The sequence below is a fragment of the Pyrgilauda ruficollis genome, unplaced genomic scaffold (assembly GCF_017590135.1).
Source record: "Pyrgilauda ruficollis isolate IOZ18807 unplaced genomic scaffold, ASM1759013v1 scaffold118, whole genome shotgun sequence".
NCBI lineage: Eukaryota > Metazoa > Chordata > Aves > Passeriformes > Passeridae > Pyrgilauda > Pyrgilauda ruficollis.
This window is the reverse complement of record NW_024510099.1, coordinates 1155711-1173122: the sequence shown is the minus strand read 5'-3', so window position 1 is coordinate 1173122 and position 17412 is coordinate 1155711. Positions and strand designations below refer to the sequence as shown.

The 17412-nt window shown below is 44.7% G+C and overlaps 1 protein-coding gene across 2 annotated transcripts in view; it reads right to left on the bottom strand.

The window, feature by feature from the left end:
- Positions 1 to 16284, bottom strand: part of LGR4 (leucine rich repeat containing G protein-coupled receptor 4) — a 71458-nt gene extending 55174 nt beyond the window's left edge. For both annotated transcript variants that reach the window (XM_041485071.1, XM_041485078.1), the window contains exon 1: positions 15743 to 16284. In XM_041485071.1, coding sequence (XP_041341005.1) covers positions 15743 to 15927 — 185 coding nt within the window. In that variant the 5' untranslated portion in view covers positions 15928 to 16284. The remainder of the gene's footprint in view (positions 1 to 15742) is intronic.
- Between the last annotated feature and the right edge of the window lie 1128 nt (positions 16285 to 17412).

The following is a 17412-nucleotide window of genomic DNA, read 5'->3' as shown; positions in this document are numbered from 1 at the left end:
AGCCAAAAACTACCAGAATCATTACCAGAGGATATTTTTCCCATTAAAGAACCATGGGCTGAGGCTCTGGTAATCTCTAAAGCACCTTCTCCCCTGAGAGAAAACTGGAATAGCCTTTTTGCAATTGACAGAAACTCCCCAAAACATGAAGAACACAAAAACCAATTTTTATTACAAACACCAATCTGAGTGAATGCAAAAAGCCACGTTTTAAAATCCTCTCTACACCACCTACATATCAGGCAAGCACTATTTAACAAGCACCATACGCTATGAAGAAAACTGTGTGTCTAGGCAAAAGCTGGGATTGTTCAGCTTGGAAAAGAGAAGGCTTTGGGGTGACCTAACTGCAGCCTCCCATACCTGAATTCAGGGAGCCTAAAAAAGCAATGGATAAAGACTATTCACAAGAGCGTGTAGCGGCAGAACAACGGTGAATGGCATCAAAGTGAAAGCAGCAGGCTCACATCAGATATCAGAAGACATTCATTACTGTGAGGGTGGTGAGACTCTGAACAAGCTGCCCACAGAAGCTGTGGCTGCCCCATCCCTGGAACATCCCTTGCTCAGGCCACGTTGGATGGGAGTCTGACGTGGTCTAGTGGAAGGTGTGCCTGCACATGGCAGCGGGGGTGGAACTAGGTGATCTTTGGTCCCTTCCAACCCAGACCATTCTCGGATTTTATGAAAACGCAACTGGGTACAAATCAATGTAGACCTTTTTATTATTTTTAAAATAATAAAAAACCTTTTTTGTATTTCTTAAAAATACATCAGAGAGTCAGCTGCTGGTAACTCTGTTCCTGTAATCAAAGAAGCAACTTTCCTTTCAGCAATGGTAATCTAATGGTACTCAGTGATTTTGCTTTTCAAAGATAAGATGGCCTACTTTGGTATTATACACCAAAACCTCTTTCTAGTCTTACCTTAGACCACTGAATTAAGGCCATAACAAATAATATAGGTGGAAAACCACCTGTCTTAAATGGTGTTCCTGTTTCCTCCTCCTAAAAGAAAATATGATGTAACTATACAAAAAATAAGGAGGAAAAAACCACAGCAATGTCTGCATGGCTCGGTTGGAAGGCCTAAGTCCAAGCACATATTTTTGGAAAGCCTATTCTCAAGCCTTTATCAGAATGTCTCGTATCCCTGACCTTAAGAGAGTTCAACATTGATAAAGGACTAACTGCACTCAAGTTCTGTTACACTATTGACAATTTCTGTGATTATTTACCACAGCAGTTCAGGAGGAACTCTCCTCTAGCAGCAAAGAGCAAGAAAAGTAATTTACATTCTAAAACCAAGCACGAAAGCTCATCCTAAGTGCATCCAATGCATCAGCCACAATCCAAATTTGCATCAAGCTGATAAAACACTGCTAGAACATCTGATACAACTGCAATATAATGTGAGATTATGCCATTGCAATATAATATAGAAAAGCATAACGAGACCCCGCCCATCCTGTGCAACCCAAGGCCCACGCTTCACCTCTCACTAGCTGCATGGCTCAGTGTCTCAGCTGCTGTTGTCAAAAAACAAACATCCCCCCCAGCCAAACAACAACAAAAAACCAACAAAGCCCTCAAAAAAACCAAAACAAAAACAACCACCCCAACCAAGCAAATATGGCCATAAACCAAAAGTCCCTCTGAGGTAGCAACACGAGCAAGTCCTTCTCTACATTGAGGGTGGCAGAGCACTAGAGCAGGCTGCCCAGGGAGGTCACTGAGTCTCCCTCTGGGGACATTCAAACCACACCTGTGCCACCTGCAGGGTGACCCTGCCTTGGCCAGGGGTTAGACTGGATCATCTCCAGAGATCTCTCCAACACTAACAATTCCGTGAAAAAATCAAACCAAACAAACGCCCCAAAACTACTCGGACATCAGACTATTGCTTAGGAATTGCATCCTAAACTGGATAGTTGTGCTAACCAAACTTAGTAGTTTACTTAGTAGGACACACAGCTCTGGACTTCTGGATTCTGCCCTAACGTGAATAAAATTAGTGATATTTACTATTGCTGACACAACAATATAAGCCAATAAAAACTTAGCATATTTTCTAGTTTTTAATGAAAATGTATACAGACATATAAAATGGTTCACAGAAACTCTCTACCAAAAACAATCAATAGCCTTCCCTTGCAATTATAAAAAAGAGGTCAAAGAAGCACCCGTTACTTTATTATTATTTTATTGAAAAGGTTATTTTCTTGAAAAGGTCAAGTTATTTCTTCAGTTTAACTTTGTTCTCAGTATTTAAATTACTACAGTTATTTAAAACTAATCAGATTTTAATCACTAAACTGTCAAGAATGCAAACAGAGCATTTCAAGTATGCACGTGAAAAACCAAGACCTACCACACTGACTACCTGGTCCACACTCTTTGCAACAAAGATTAAGGCTTGTCAACTTTGATCATGTACACAGAATCAATTTTTATAAGAACACACCTAATTCGTGTGTGAGTGAAAAGAAGGAACGCACAGAAGGCAAAATCTGCATGTGTTTCCAGCTTGCTTATAGACAGAAACAGTATGTGCATTTTCCCAGCAATATGCATTTTACAGATGAACTCCAACAAACAAACCTGGCTTACGAGCACTTGTCTCCTTGGTTATCTCCACAGGCCAAACATGGCATATTTTCACACCATCACAGCTATTCTACAGGCAAGGAAATACATCCCAGCTCTTACCTAAAGACCACTGACCAACGTAAATTCACAAGAAGACAACTAAAATTGATACAAGGTGGACAAAACGTATCCTTGCCAAGCTCCATTAACAACATGATCTGCTTTGTCTTGCTCTTGCTTATTTTGAAGAAGTCTGGTTCCTCCTACCTTGAACGACTATGAATTTTACTGGATCAGTAAACCAAGGCCAGTAAAACTTGCCACACAGCTTGAAACCTGCTCCTATCACAGACACCTTTAAGCTACTGACACCCTCTTTCCTCATTACCAATTTAATCATTTACTTCCATTAACACACCCATTTTTCCAATTTAGCACCAGCAAAACTATGAAGATAACATTAAAAAAATAAATTAACACCCTCAAAGTTCACAGAGTGAAAAGCTTTCTACTGAAACTGGCAAACTATTTTTAATGCAACAAATGAAATAATGCTCTACAAATACAGTGTCAGAATGCACAATAAGTAACAATCTATCTTCTATTCACTACCCAGTCTAAAAAGTGTAAAGCAGATGCAGTGATTTGTTTTAAATTTTAGTTGGGGGACAAGTGATCAGATTAGAGATTTGAGAGATTACTTTAGGGGAAAAGGTGAGGAAATGGGCAAAACATGATCACTATTTGTGTTTTTGAGAAACACCAGAGTATAATGAAGCAGGTAATTTTATTTTAAAAGATTCATAGCTCTGTCAATTTAAAAGTTCCTTTTTTCCACATGCAAAAAGACAGTCAACTACAAAAATATTTACTGCCAATAGCAGTAGAGTTAAATAATTATTCCATCTTAATAAGAACACTAAATTTTGAAATGTTCAAGACAAATGGAACCTTTTCCTGCTTTTCCTTATATTTACCACAAAACAGATATAAGGACTGTTTATGGTAAACATAGTAGAGTGAAGCAACCATCCTTTACATAACATACTATATTTTGTACAGCATATAGATTAACTAATGAAACAGCTTTTAGAAGTAAGTCTGTACCACTCAGTTCAAGAAATTTTCTGTTCTAACTACCATTGAATTCAATAAAAAGAGTTTTGACAAAGAATGTATGCACTTTGTCCCTGCTGGTCTTTACTATCTATATTTTCTTTTTTTTCATCCAATCCTAAGTATTAAGAAGGTCATCATGGAAGGCAAACAGAAGGATATAACCCTGAGAAATTTCCACAAAATTAAATATGTATTTCTTTGCTACCACAGGAGCAATCCGTCTGGCAGCATTGCATCACATTCATCTTATAAATACATTTTAATACCGTATGACTAAACAGCTGCCAGGAGAAAGCAATGGTTGAATGAATGGATGTTGTTAGGTAACTTGAATGTCTTTGTACCTGCATTGCCCCAGTGGAGTACGGAAGGGCAGAGCGAACTGGTGCTTTCCTGATGAATTCACAGGGCCTCTAGCTCAGGGAGAAATGTTTAGAGCTTGCTTATTCAGTACATCTAGTCATTTACTTTCTGCAAAATGAAGCTTAACGTGCTATTTAAAAGGTATAATTTATGTTTCCAAGACAGCTCCAGGCACCGACTGCCTTGTTTGGAGTTGCTTACCAAGCAACTATGTTTCTCCAAACAAACTAATGTGCAGAAGGGTAAAGGGCAGTAAAGGTAATTATTGGAAGGAAATCTCTCCCTAGGACAGAAAAGAATAACTAAACTTGCGCGTGTTAAATCACATGGGGAAGTGAACACTGAAATAAGTGAGTCTAAGTGACAGCAAGATCTATCTACAATCTTCTTGAAAAGAAATTAAGGCAGGGATACTATAAAGTGGGATTGTGTAGGCAACATCCCCAAACTTCATTCACAGTTCTTTGTATAAAAGTTCACATTTTCCCTTACACACACACACTTCCCACAGCAGAGAAAACCTTCAGTAATCCAGTAATTAAATGAGTGTGCTGAAACCTAAAGCAGTTAAACTGCATTCTGCAATCCTGGATTCAACAGTTTACTTACTGCTCATTAATCTCTCCCCAGATGTTATCTTTGTTACAGCTAAAAAACCTTAAAATATGACCAAGATTTTCAATGTTTAAGATGCCTCTTGTCCTTCATTCACCACCTTGTCTAAATGCATGCATCATATGGCAATAAGTGTGCTGAGTTTCCAGCCCAGTCCTTCCCCAAAAGCCTTGGGCTACTCTGTGAAAACTGAATGAAAGCTATTTGCAGTGGAAAGCTGGCAAAGAAAAGCTGTAACAGAATCTCCTCCTTCCAAGGAGGTTGCCCACCTGGAGAAAAGCGTGTGCATCTGCAGTGCACTGCTGCTGCTGACAGGATGGCAGCACAACAGGGCCTGTTTGTGGTTTACCTGCACATGCAGTATTTGCTGAGGCTTCTTGGGTGATCTGCACATATTCTCTGAAACTCTACTATGTGTTAACTGCTTTTAAAATACAAAGCAAATAGGGAGCGATATCCTTTATTTCTAGCATCCTATGCACTTCAGGGAGACCTAAACCAAAGACTGACTATTTCATAGTGACAGGTTAAGAAGTAATCCCATTTAAGGCTAAGCTTGTATGTCTGAGCTCCCAAAGGAGTTAAGGAACATCTGTAACATTGACAGATCTTAAGGCTTTCCCAACAGTTCTGCAGATATGAACTGTTAAGATGTCTGCTGTCAGCCTCAAAGGAAGCACCTGCTGGCACTGTTCTGCTGCAGGAACCTGCCTCCTTTACCAAACCTTCAAATTTTCTAAGTCACTCACTCTCAACATTTCAGCAAAGCCCTTAGATTAGGCTGCTGTTCATATGTTCCTGCAGATTTCCACTGATGCACAGCAGAGCTAAACAGAACTCACCACTACCACACATAAGGCTTCTACTTCAACACAAACATGAGCAGGGCTCAAATCCCACGGGAGGGTGCTACTACTCAATGGTTTTTCTTTCTTTAAATTAGAGATGCAAAAGACTTGTAAGGCTGAAAATGGTCATATGCAAATACCTCTACACTTTGCCTGTTGATTCACACTAAGAAACTACTTTTCAATTTGACAGTTCAAGGAAGGCACCAACAATTAAACTTATTTAGTACGTGGGATGACAGTAGGCACTGCGTAATTCTTGTTCTGTTTCTCAGTAACAGTACAACACAACTAATGTATCCTCTTTTGAAAGAAGTGGATTTTTTGGGAAGAGGTACATATATCATAAACACTGTAGAATCCTCAGTTTCTCCAGTATCTCTATAGTGTATCTCCTGCTGGGCACTTGCAGGCCAGAGATGAAACACAAGCTGCCTATTCCCACTGAAGATGCCAAAGGACACACTGGTAGGAAAGTCAATTTTCACAGTAAAGTGGCCAGCAGTATCAACCCTGACCTTTTTATAACAAAATAAAACAGACTGGGCACCAAATTCACTGAGGCAAGTTTAATGACAAATGCCACGAGAGACAATTTTTTTTATGTTTACATTATTATTCTCTGTTCTTGATGGCACTGAACAAACCCAGACCAGGTGATGCACTTTGCCTAAAGGACATAGGGAATGTATCTGGTGAGGCAAATACCCAGGGTATTTGAATATTTATCTGATGTTTGTTACAGAATTTCTCCCATTCATGCTTTTAGACAAAAAAAACTATTTTGTGTAAGTGAAGACACAATCACAGTGCAAGCAGTCCTACTCTTAAATGGGATTTCAGATATATTATTGTTTTCGTGCTAGCCTTTTTTGAATACATAGACTTGTTTTACTGGTGTGATTACTCAGGAGAGTTGAAGAGTTTTAAGGAGGAAAAACCGGTCTTGCTGCAATACTGCAAAGTATTCTGCTGAAGAAGTAAACAACTGCCACTTATTATACCAAAAACAAATTAAATCCTTGCTTAATCCTCTTGAACATTTGAGATATTGTACGTTTTTGGTCTGAAAACTAGAGACCTGCCTTTGCAGTAAGCAGGTTACAGAACATGTGAACAAACTAGTTGAAATTTTGGAAAAAAATGTCAAGCCAGAGCAAGTAAATTCTAAATAAATGACTGATCTGATATTGAAGAGATATAATGCCTCCAGTAAACACTTAGCCATGGTAACACAGAGCCAGATTTGCCCTTGCAAAAGACATGGATTTTCTGCACCCAGCAGGACTCACACTAGGTTCTGTAAAATATTAACAGTTTGGTCAATATTAGCCCATACACTTCCATTGTGGATTTTTTTAAACCCAAATGTTAAAACCAACAGAAGTAAAAAATTTCCAAAAGGCAGTAGCCTGTGCAGGCCCAAATCATCAGTAACTATATTCTCAGAGTAGGACTCTTGACAATGAACTATTTCCTTCTCTCTCCCCAGCTAATTCCAGGATGACCACCAAGACCCCAAGAGGACACCCAGCCCAGTGAGCATTTCATGTCTCCAGAGAGCAGCTACTTGAATGAAACTGTAAATAAAGGAGATGAACATAAAACATGTAGGTTGCTGCTGACAATGGCTTTGCAAAATTCTCTTGAAGAATGTATAAGTCAGGCAACCATCTTCCAAACGGTGTAGGGGTCTGTTCAGTAGGTTAAAGGACTCCTAATTTCCAGGAGTAGCTCACAGATCTGCTGAAAGCACTACTACAGGCAAGTCCCCCAGTCTGGGAAAGGTTTCCCCTAGTTAAAAAAAAATCAACGTATTCCTAGGGCTTCCAACCATGGCACCTGAAAAAGATGGCAACTTCTTCACAGCTTCTACATGCAGGAGTGGAGTGAAGGTCAGATCCACCAGGTCTGCCACATGAAGAACACCATGCATGTTTCCAGACAGAAGGAACCACTGCACCAGAGAGGGGCCTGCACTCCAAAGTCACAGACTTCAGCCTCTTCACTTTTCCAGATGAACAAACTGCATCCACTACTAATCTGGATCAGCACTTAGAAAACAGCAAGGAAACTTCTCCAGTAAAAGTTATGTTTAAAATAACATGAGACTAAGTTTTAAAAAGGACAGCCAGGATATCCCACATATCAAACTCTAATAACAAAGAAAGGACTGAGGCTATACACCACCGACTCCTCCTGACAGGCAAGGAGCAGCCAGCTTCCCCAAACACCCTTTCCTGACTTGCACCCCCTCCTCCTCCAGCAACAGGAGCTAACTGTCCTGCTACAACCCTAAAGCCCTGAGTGCAGGAAAAACAAACTCTCCCTTTACAAGCTAACACACTGCCATGTCCTGTTTGGACGGCAGGGAACAGCGTTTGCATTTTGTGCTCTGAAAGGGGAAGCAATGGAGACACCAACCCCCAGGTACATCCCAGCAGGACCCAGATCTGCACTCATGTCTTCTGCATCTACTGAACACCAAATACAAACCCCACAGTGCCCAAATGGTTCAGAAAACACGCTGGATAGTATCACACACCAAAGAACAAAACGCAGCCACGGTGAACTGCACTGCACGGTCTCTGCAATACACTGCATTACTGCAATGCCTAAACAGCACTGTTCTACGCCTGGGCTTCTTGTGCCACCACTGACCAGTGCCAGGCAAAGCACAACGGCTTCAGCAAGAGCTGAAGTGCTCCCAGAACACCCTCTGCCTCACCAATGAGCCGTGAAGGCTGGAGGCCCAGCCCCCTGCCCTGCCAGCCCCACACATGGCTCTCAAGGCCGGGATGAAGCAGTCCATCTGTTCTCACTGTCAGGGCTACTGAAAGCACAGCCACGCTGCTCTCCCCACTGGGCCCTGGGGCAGGCTATTAATCTGTAAGCCCCACACGTCAACAAGGTAACAGCAAAACTCCCCAGTTAAAACACATTTCGGAGAGCAACCCTACAAAATAGGTAACTGCATCTGCAGCATTGTTAAGCTAAATTAAACAGGTTTAGTCCTTCCCTGTGTACCTCTGAAATTGTACATTCATTTATGATTCACTGCTAATCATCTGACCGTTTAAAAGTCAGACACATCTGATTAAAAGTTTTGGGGTGAAAAAAGTCCTCGCAAGACCTAGCATTTTACCACAACTGGATGGAGAGAGAAAAGGAGCAGGGACACCACTTTAAAAGAAAAAAAAAAAAAAAACCTTCATATTTTAGTAAGAAAATGTTTAAGTGATATTCTTATTTCCCAAAATCAAACATATCCCTGATAGATGTCAGACCACAGTCCACCAGGGAATACCAACATCACTGGTCAAAAATATCTATCTGTATTTTTAAAACATGCTATCATATTGGCTGACCTTATGCATAATCCCATAAATTGGCTACTACCCATTCAAATTCAACAGCAGTTTTCAGACACCAACTTTAAACTGTTATTTTTGAGATCACTACAGTCCCCTCTGCAGTTTTGTAAGAGATGTATAATATCACTGTCCCTTCAAATTCTTGGCGAAGCTGAAATACAGATTTCCCTTACTCTTTCAGCAACAGGAGTATGTTTCTGGGAAGTGGAAAGTGCTGACCTTGTTACAATCCTGTAACAGTTAAATCATTCAAGACTAAAATGAATGGATTCTGTTATGTCAAGTATGTATTTTAAAACAAATGACACACGATTTGAAAATACTAGAAACATTCAACTCCAATAAAACTCACTGGCAGGAACTTAGCACTTGAAAAAAAACAAAGGCAAAAAGGTCAACTGTTTTGCAGATACACGACAGGCCATTTTTTCATTGTTTAATTATAGTTTCCAGGTACCCTTATATCTACTGCTGCATGTTTCCAATTTGGACATTCCAGCTTTATTTGGAAAAAAAGTGAATGAATGTGGGCCTGATTCTAAAGAAAAGCTCTCAAACATATTTAGAGTGAGGACAGTATTTATACAGTAAAACCAAGATCTCCCTGTTCTCTGCGTGAGCTCCTGCGACAACCATCCCTGCACGCAATTCCTGCCAACACCACCAGCTGCCCACCTCTCAGCAAAGGAAATACCAATAGCTACCTCCACTTCTTCAGCAGGGCTGTGCAGGGCAAGCTAGAGGTGGGAGTGCACTGAGAACCAACGCTACACGACTAGAAACCTCTTTTCAGATCAAAGTTTGAGAACATCTTATCACAAACTGCAAAAGACATGAAAAACTAAAGAGTATTTCTCTGTAGCAAAATCCTAGGTCAGTGTGGAAGCAGATGGTGAATCTACCAGGTGGGGAGGATGGCCAGGGACTCTAAACCATGACATACTATTGAGATCTCTGTAAGCAAAGGGCTTGTAGCATTTCAAACACTGCTGCTTCAATTTACAAGTGTCTTCAAATAGGAATGGCTGCTTCTGCTCTTTCCAGCTTTGTCTCCTATTTCTAAGATTATACAAATCTCTTTGATTCTTCCTTAAGCTATTTTTGATGTTCTGCTTCTTCCAGAGAAGACCCGAACCACAGTTTGGCAGCACAGAGCTGCTGCCTGAAACACGTTCACCCTTAACAGAGTAACTGCTGCCATGAAGTTTCAGCTGCCCTGCTGAAATGAACCAGTCCCATCCATCTCACTCCCTTGCTTGTTTGTAAAACAAGGAACGGGCAAACCCAGGCTGCTGGCAAATCCCCCAGAAGGGAAACAGAACACCAGCTCCTACCCCTTCCCAACAAGAGGCTCATCTTTAGGAAGAAGCTTTTAGGAGAGGCACAGGGGGGCCGAGAGGAAGATCTGTGACATTCAGAGGTACTCCCAGAGCCCTGCAGCGACCACGCTCTCCAAAATGTGATATGGGTGCTCAGCCCTTCGGAAATCTAGGCCAGTAATTTTCTCTGGGTAAATAAGAGCTTGTGTTCTGCAAAAATTGCTGGCTTAGATGTAGAGTACAAAACAAACAAAGATCCTTGCAGAGGAGGTTTTTTTCATTTTGTTTTGTTTTTTAGGCCTTATATTACAGCTTCCATATTTTCCCTCTCAAGTAGTAGTTACTAGCAAATTTCTCTCAAGAACTGAAATGGCAATTATTTACTAGCACAAGCTTGCTTACATTAAAGTCCAACTTTATTCTATGCTGCAGACTTATCTTAGTATTTCTTCCCCAAAATCACACTTACAAGCCTCTCAAACAAGAAATTACATATGATGCAAATGAGCTCCGTGTACAAAATAAACGCCAAGTACCTGAGAATTACATGCTATGGCAGAATGTTGGGGTTTTTGGGGGAGGGACAAACCGTGAAGAGGAAAACACCAAATTTGATACTAACAAAACCATTAAAAAGGCAAAAATATTTAACACTGAAACATCAACAGCTTCACTTTGTGTACACTACCTAAAAGCATCTACTTTTTTACAAGACTGACAGATAAATTGGCCAGTTTAAAATGAAGATAAAGACTCCAATCCTTGGGTGATATATGCTGGAAAGACTGTTGCTGAAATCACTGAATGTTCACCAAACTGAAATACTCCTCCTGTTTGTGGGATTTCACGAGTCTGTGCAAATGTAACAACATTTCTGCTGACCTACAGGTATATTCAAATGGAAATGACATGACCACGTCTTTCTAAAAGAAGTATGGAATTACTACTTGCCATCACATCACCAGTATGTAGCACAGGCAAGTGAAAAACTGAATGGTTGACCTGCAAAACATTCAAACCTGTAATTAGATAAGGCTTTTCTACCTCAAAAGAATTGCTATCATGCTACATTTTCCAAACTCAAGGTCACATCTGGACATCTTCACTTTTCACCATAACAACTCTACCAGATAGCATTAACAAAACTCAGCCAGGTCCCTCTATACTTAGACATCTGACCATAGCAGTACACTAAATATCTCTATCTTTGCACCAGATGTATCAGAAGAAGACACCTCACACCTCCCTACTACATTTTATCACCATTCTACAAAAAAAATAACAGTGACAGATAAAAAGACCAAAAGAAATGGGCAAGCTCTGCTCACTCCAAACAGAACTACATAATTTTGCCACATATACATACACAGAGCAAGGGATGTCCCTCAATGGTGACAGCATGTAGGTACCTGCAGATACCATGTATACCAAAATACAGATCAACAACTCTCTGTGGTTGTTGAAGCACCCTATAGTAAAAAACAAGTGAAAAAAGGATTTCAACTGCCAGATTTCTCAACCTCATAAAACTAGTGCACAACAGCACACAGAAATACAGCACTGTTAGGTTAAATGAGCAATAAAACCCAAAAGATCAAGATGACAATTTAAGGTTTATCCCCTAGTCTAGGGCAGCCAGAGCTCCCAAGCCCCTCTGCCTTTCACATTCAAAGAAAGCAAAATTAAAGCAAGAGACCCTATCCTTCCTTCTTGTGCAAAAATACACACAAGAAGCACTCGAATGAAAACTACCTGCATTGTCTTCTTATTTGAAGTGCCTAAAAGATAATAAATAGCATGCACTGGGAGGGGGGTTATATTCCTCATTGTTGTCTCAGGCAAGACCTAAGTCAGCCAGGCCAATGGAAGAGCTCTCCAAAAGTAATTACCTAAAATTCCTTGCTTTTATCTCCTGCACAAGACTCATACAAGTATTAAACCTTCCAAACTGGAATTTGAGTTCTCAAACTCACATCCACAAGAAGCACAAGCACATGTATGCCTTACCACAATTTCCTCTCACTAGCGTGAAGTTTTCTAGAACACCGCATGTGAAACAGCAAAAAACAGGAGCATACAGCATTGAAAAAAACCCAAACAAAACCCATTTTTACATTCCAGCACAGGCACCACTTACTCATATTGGAAGGATGGTGGAGCCACAACTGACACCAAAGGAGGCTTCAGGCATCTGCTCCTTACTGCTCTTCAGTGCAGCCTTTTACAACCTTCACCTTAAATGCACTGCACCTGTGTGCCCTCCTGTGATTGCTCAGCACCCCTGGGCACTCCATGGCTCCTCACCTTTAACAGTGTTCCCCTGTCCTGCACAGCTGGAGCCATCGGGGATGAGGCCCCACAGCCCCTCTCCCAACCACCACAGAGTGTCTACAACATGCACAGACTACAGTTATTTTGCAACCAAGCAAACTGAACCTTCATAAACAGAAGAACTGGCAGATGGCAATTAAGAGTTACATAAACACCTACCTAAATTATACAAATGGTTGCCTACAGTAAAAGTATCAAGCAATTATCCTTGCTCATGTCATCCCAACTCCCTCTGAGCTCATCCCCATCGATGCCATCCCCTCAGAAAGGTCTGACCTGGCGCTGTCACCTGTCTTTTCTGAGCACTTGTACATCTCCCAGTAATCTCTTCACTGAGTTGACTGCAGCTGGGACAGCTTTATTCAAATTCTACCTCTCAAAGTTCAACAATGACTCAAAAGCTTTTCGAGCTGCTCGGTCTGAGAGAATTACCCTCAAGAGATCTCTGGTAATCATATAACCCCCCACTATCACACCAGCCCCTCTCTCCCTGCTTTCAAACCACCACAGTAAGCAAGAAACAGCAGGGGATCAGTCAAGAGCTGAATAAACAGAAATAAGGAATGTGAAGGGTATTCTGTAAGGATATGCCTTCAAGGCTCTACAGAAACCCCTGTCTGACCATTCATGGCAGCACCTGGGAAGTTAGGCTAAATGATTACACTTAACACAAAGAAATTAAGACTTCAGCAAAACAGAACTAGTAAAAATTAAATACTAGGCTCCTTCCATAATTCTCAACTGCCTTGGAGCTCATTGACGGCCAACTTGAATTGTGAGCAGGTTTTCTTCAGTTCACAGAACATCACCTGCAACACTCTTTCAGCCATCTCTATGCTACAGGCTCTCTGCTGCCATGGCTATAATGAAAAAGTAGCCCAGTAGCAATGCTAAGGGGCTCTCCTGACATCATTAGGGTGCCTGACATAGAGCACAGAAAAGTTTTCTTCTCTTCACATAGCTAAGGTGCTTTGCCGTGATAAACGTGTCACGTAGGAGTGTGATTTTATTTTTGTGTCATCTTCTCCCGCACTAACTAACTGAGCATCTCTGGCAAAGCTATGCATTGTCCACTCCAAGCAGGTCAGAAGTTTTTTATTGCCTCCAAGACTGTCTTCTACATACCCTAAACTTCAAGTGCCCTCACTGCAAGACAGACTGGTTCAGCTCAGAAGCACCAAGAAGCCATCAATTATTTTCCTTCTGTAAATAGGGAAGCAGGAACTGTACACAAATGGGGATCAAGAGTACCCTCCACTGCCACAGCACCAGATAGATTCTTCTCAAGTTTAAAGAGCATATAATCAAAAACTACAAAAACTCATTCCAAAGCACATTTCAGCGTGTGCAGTCCTCCTCTCACTTTTGCCATAAAGTGTCACATTGGCTGTACGAAATTTACCTGCAGAGCAAGGAGAAACTTACAACTGGCTGTGTGAAATTTACCTGCACAGCAAGGAGGAACTTACAACTGGCTGTGTGAAATTTACCTGCACAGCAAGGAGGAACTTACAAACAGAAACTCTTTGGCAGTTTTATCTCTAGGGTGTTGGCTATGGCAACTTGTGCCCATTGGACAACTTATGTCATGTTGCAGACACTCCGGGATGTACCAGTCCATTTTATATGACAGCCAGACAATGTAGAAGCCATAAAATCTTATGCTTAAATGCAGCTTTTACCAGAGAGACTTCAAGCACTTTATTAATTTGGATAACTTCCCTGTTTTATCTGTGATGAGAAGACTGTTTAGCAGTAATTCCAAGGGTTCATGATGGCAGCGCCTAACTCCCTACCCCAAATACCCAGAAACCACCATTTCTGCCACAGGAAAAACACCACAAAGTGAGGTCCCACTTATCACCTTATAAGCACAAAAAATAGAACAAAATATTTAAGCACAGATAACAACGGAGACCAGATCCAACTTCTACCATTCATCAACTAGTACACAAGAAAACAGGCCCAGTAATCTTTCTCCACCCAGCCTGAACAACTAAAAGAAACAATCCAAATATGTAGGAGAAATTGGAAACCTCCTCAGTAAACTAAATATCCAGTAACCATGAATCAGACTCCTTCTGCATATTAAGTGTAGGCAGACAAAGACAAAGATTTTCGAAGGCATACACCACCGCTGCACTCTGACAAACAGCAGCTCAGTACCGATGTGAAACGTCGCGCTATCGTTTGCCGTGGTGTGCTGTACTACATGCTGTAAACACGGCAAAGCTTTGGTAATACCAGACCTGACCACTGGCCCATACTAGACCTTGCTCCACCCTGTGAAATCTGCGCTGAGAAGTGGGGCAAGACTGACAGGTTTTATTGTGAAACTTAACAGGTTTGTGGATTAGCAAAGCTACCGTATTGAAAGCTGCAAATCCCTCCCCGGTCATGTCTCTACAGAACCGTGCTCATTCCTCAATTAAAATTTTATTATTAAAGTTACCAAAACGCCACACAAGACCTACCAGTTTCTGCCTGCTTTACAATATTATCATAGAATATGGGATAAAATGTTTTAAGTGTTTATGTTTTTCTTCATTTACGAGCAAAACTCGACAAACCTTCGATGTTTGGCTGTGCTGATTTTTCCAAGGTTCCCCTGTACTTTACCATAGTGAAGATTTTGTAAAAGCGAAGGCACCGTATTTAACCAGACTTACGCGTTCTTAGGACTGAAAACACCTTAACTTTCGGGAGCAAACTGACCAGCAGTGGCACCCGGTTTCCAGAGAGGAACTGGGAGAAAGGCGACCCGGGGCGAGGACGCACGCCGAGGCACACACGCTCGTGTGAGGGCAGCAGCTCCCCCCGCCTCCGGACGGCACCGGCATCGACTCGGGCCCCACCGAACCCCGAGCCGAGCCTCGCACCGCCGCGGGGTCCGAGCGGCTTCCTCCCAGCCTCTACACCTCCAAGGCCGGTCCCTTCGCGGTCGGCCTGCTCCGGAGCCCCGGGAGCCGCCCAGGCCCTGCCGAGCTCACCTGCCCCAGCGGCGCCGGGCCCTGCCCGGAGGCCGCACGGCGGGCTCGGCCGGGGAGCGCGGCGGCGCCGGGGCCGGCCGCGTCAGACCCGCACCGCAACAAGCGCCGCACACACGCGGCTGTCGGGGGTGCCGCCGCCGCTCCCTCCCCCCGCCCGGATACCTGCCCCCCGGCCCGGCCCGCGCCCCGACTCACAGTGCGTGCGTGAAGGCGCTCAGTCCCGGAGGCACGGCCGCAAGCCCCCGCCCGGAGCAGTCCACGCCGCGGTCGCCGTCGCAGCTGCAAGGGGCCGGGCAGGGCGGGGGGGACGCTCCGCCGCTGTGTCCGGCCCAGCTCCCCAGGCCCCAGGCGACGAGGCCAAGCAGAGCGAGGCACCGCATCGCCGACCCCGCCGGCCGCCCAGCCCCCCCGGCCCGGCTCGTCTCGGCCTGCGGCTCTGCGCTGGCGCCCTCCGCCTACCGAGCCTGCCGGGAAAACGTAAAAAAACCCACCAAAAACAACAACGCCAAAAAAATCAAAATAAAGGGGCTCCTCCGCCCGGAGAGGCTCCGGGGCTGCCTCAGCGGGAAGTCAGCCCTCCGCCGCCCGCCTGCCCCGTGCACAGCCCGCAGCGCTGCTCGCCGCCGCTCATCTCAGCCGCGCAGGCAGCGCTCGGGCGAGGCCGTGCCGGTGGCGGTCCCGGGCCGGCCCCGGCGGCTCCGCTGGCGCTCCCGCCCCTCCCGGAGCTCGCTCCTGCGGCCGCGGCGGCTCCGCGCCCAGGGCAGAGGTGCGTATGCTAATGAGACAGCCGCACCCGCGCTCCCATTGGAGCGGAGCCGGCGCGGGGTGGGGAATATGCAAAGCACAGCCGGGCCGCAGCCAACGGGCGCAAGGGGCGGGGCCGGCACCCGCATGCCCCGCCCTCCCTCCCCGGCGGCCGCCGCCCCCCGGGGCCGCTCCCTCAGGGCGCCGGGACCCCCGGGACCCCCGGGCCCACGGCAGCCCGAGCGGGCGGGCCCGGGGCCGCCGCCAGGCCGGCCTGGGAGCGAGGGCAGCGCCGGGCCCCGGGACACCATTTCCAGCCGCAGCACTGCCTCGGCAGGAGCGGGCGGGCGCCTGGGCCCGCACCCCCCCGCAGCCGGCAGGCACCGGCCCCAGCCGGGCCCAAACAATGCACGGGAGGAGATAAAGCCGCCCCGTTCGGCTCCGGGAGCGGAGGATTCCAGCCGGCATGGCCCAGCCAGCCCCTAGGAACGAGCACGGAGGCCACGCCGTCCTGCTGCCCCAGGGACACAAAAGCATTTCTCACTCCTGTTCCCAAAGCTGCGGTGACTGCAGCACAAGCTCTCCTCAAAAAGAAAACAACAAAACCAAACCGGTTTGCTTGGAAAGAACTGTTTCCTCCTCACACAAAACACTGCCGTGGTACCTGGCTTTTATACAGCTCATACATCGCGACCAAACCTGTGCCCGTCTGCGTCCTTTTCTCCTAACTACCTTAAAAAAGAGTACTAAACAAAACTGAAACCGTATCTATCCTTGTGTTAGTGCCCACCATCATCTGACTTGCTTTTAAATGCTTTCTTTTGGACGCTCCTACCCTGCAGCCACCGCCAGGAATGAGCCTGCGGCATTAGCGCAGCTCGCTCCTGCACCATGCCCTGCACCATCGCCGCGAATCACTGGCTTTCCCCAGATTTACCCTAAACCAGGACAGGATGTCACCGCAGTCCTTAGGTAACCAGCCGGGAGCTGTCAGTGCTGGCCCGCTCTGCCCAGACCCCGGGACAGGCTCCGAGCCAACAGCCCCGGCTGCAGAAAACCCGGCAGAGCCAGGGGCACAGCCACACCGCCTGTGCCACCTCTGCGCTGCTCTGGCACAGCCA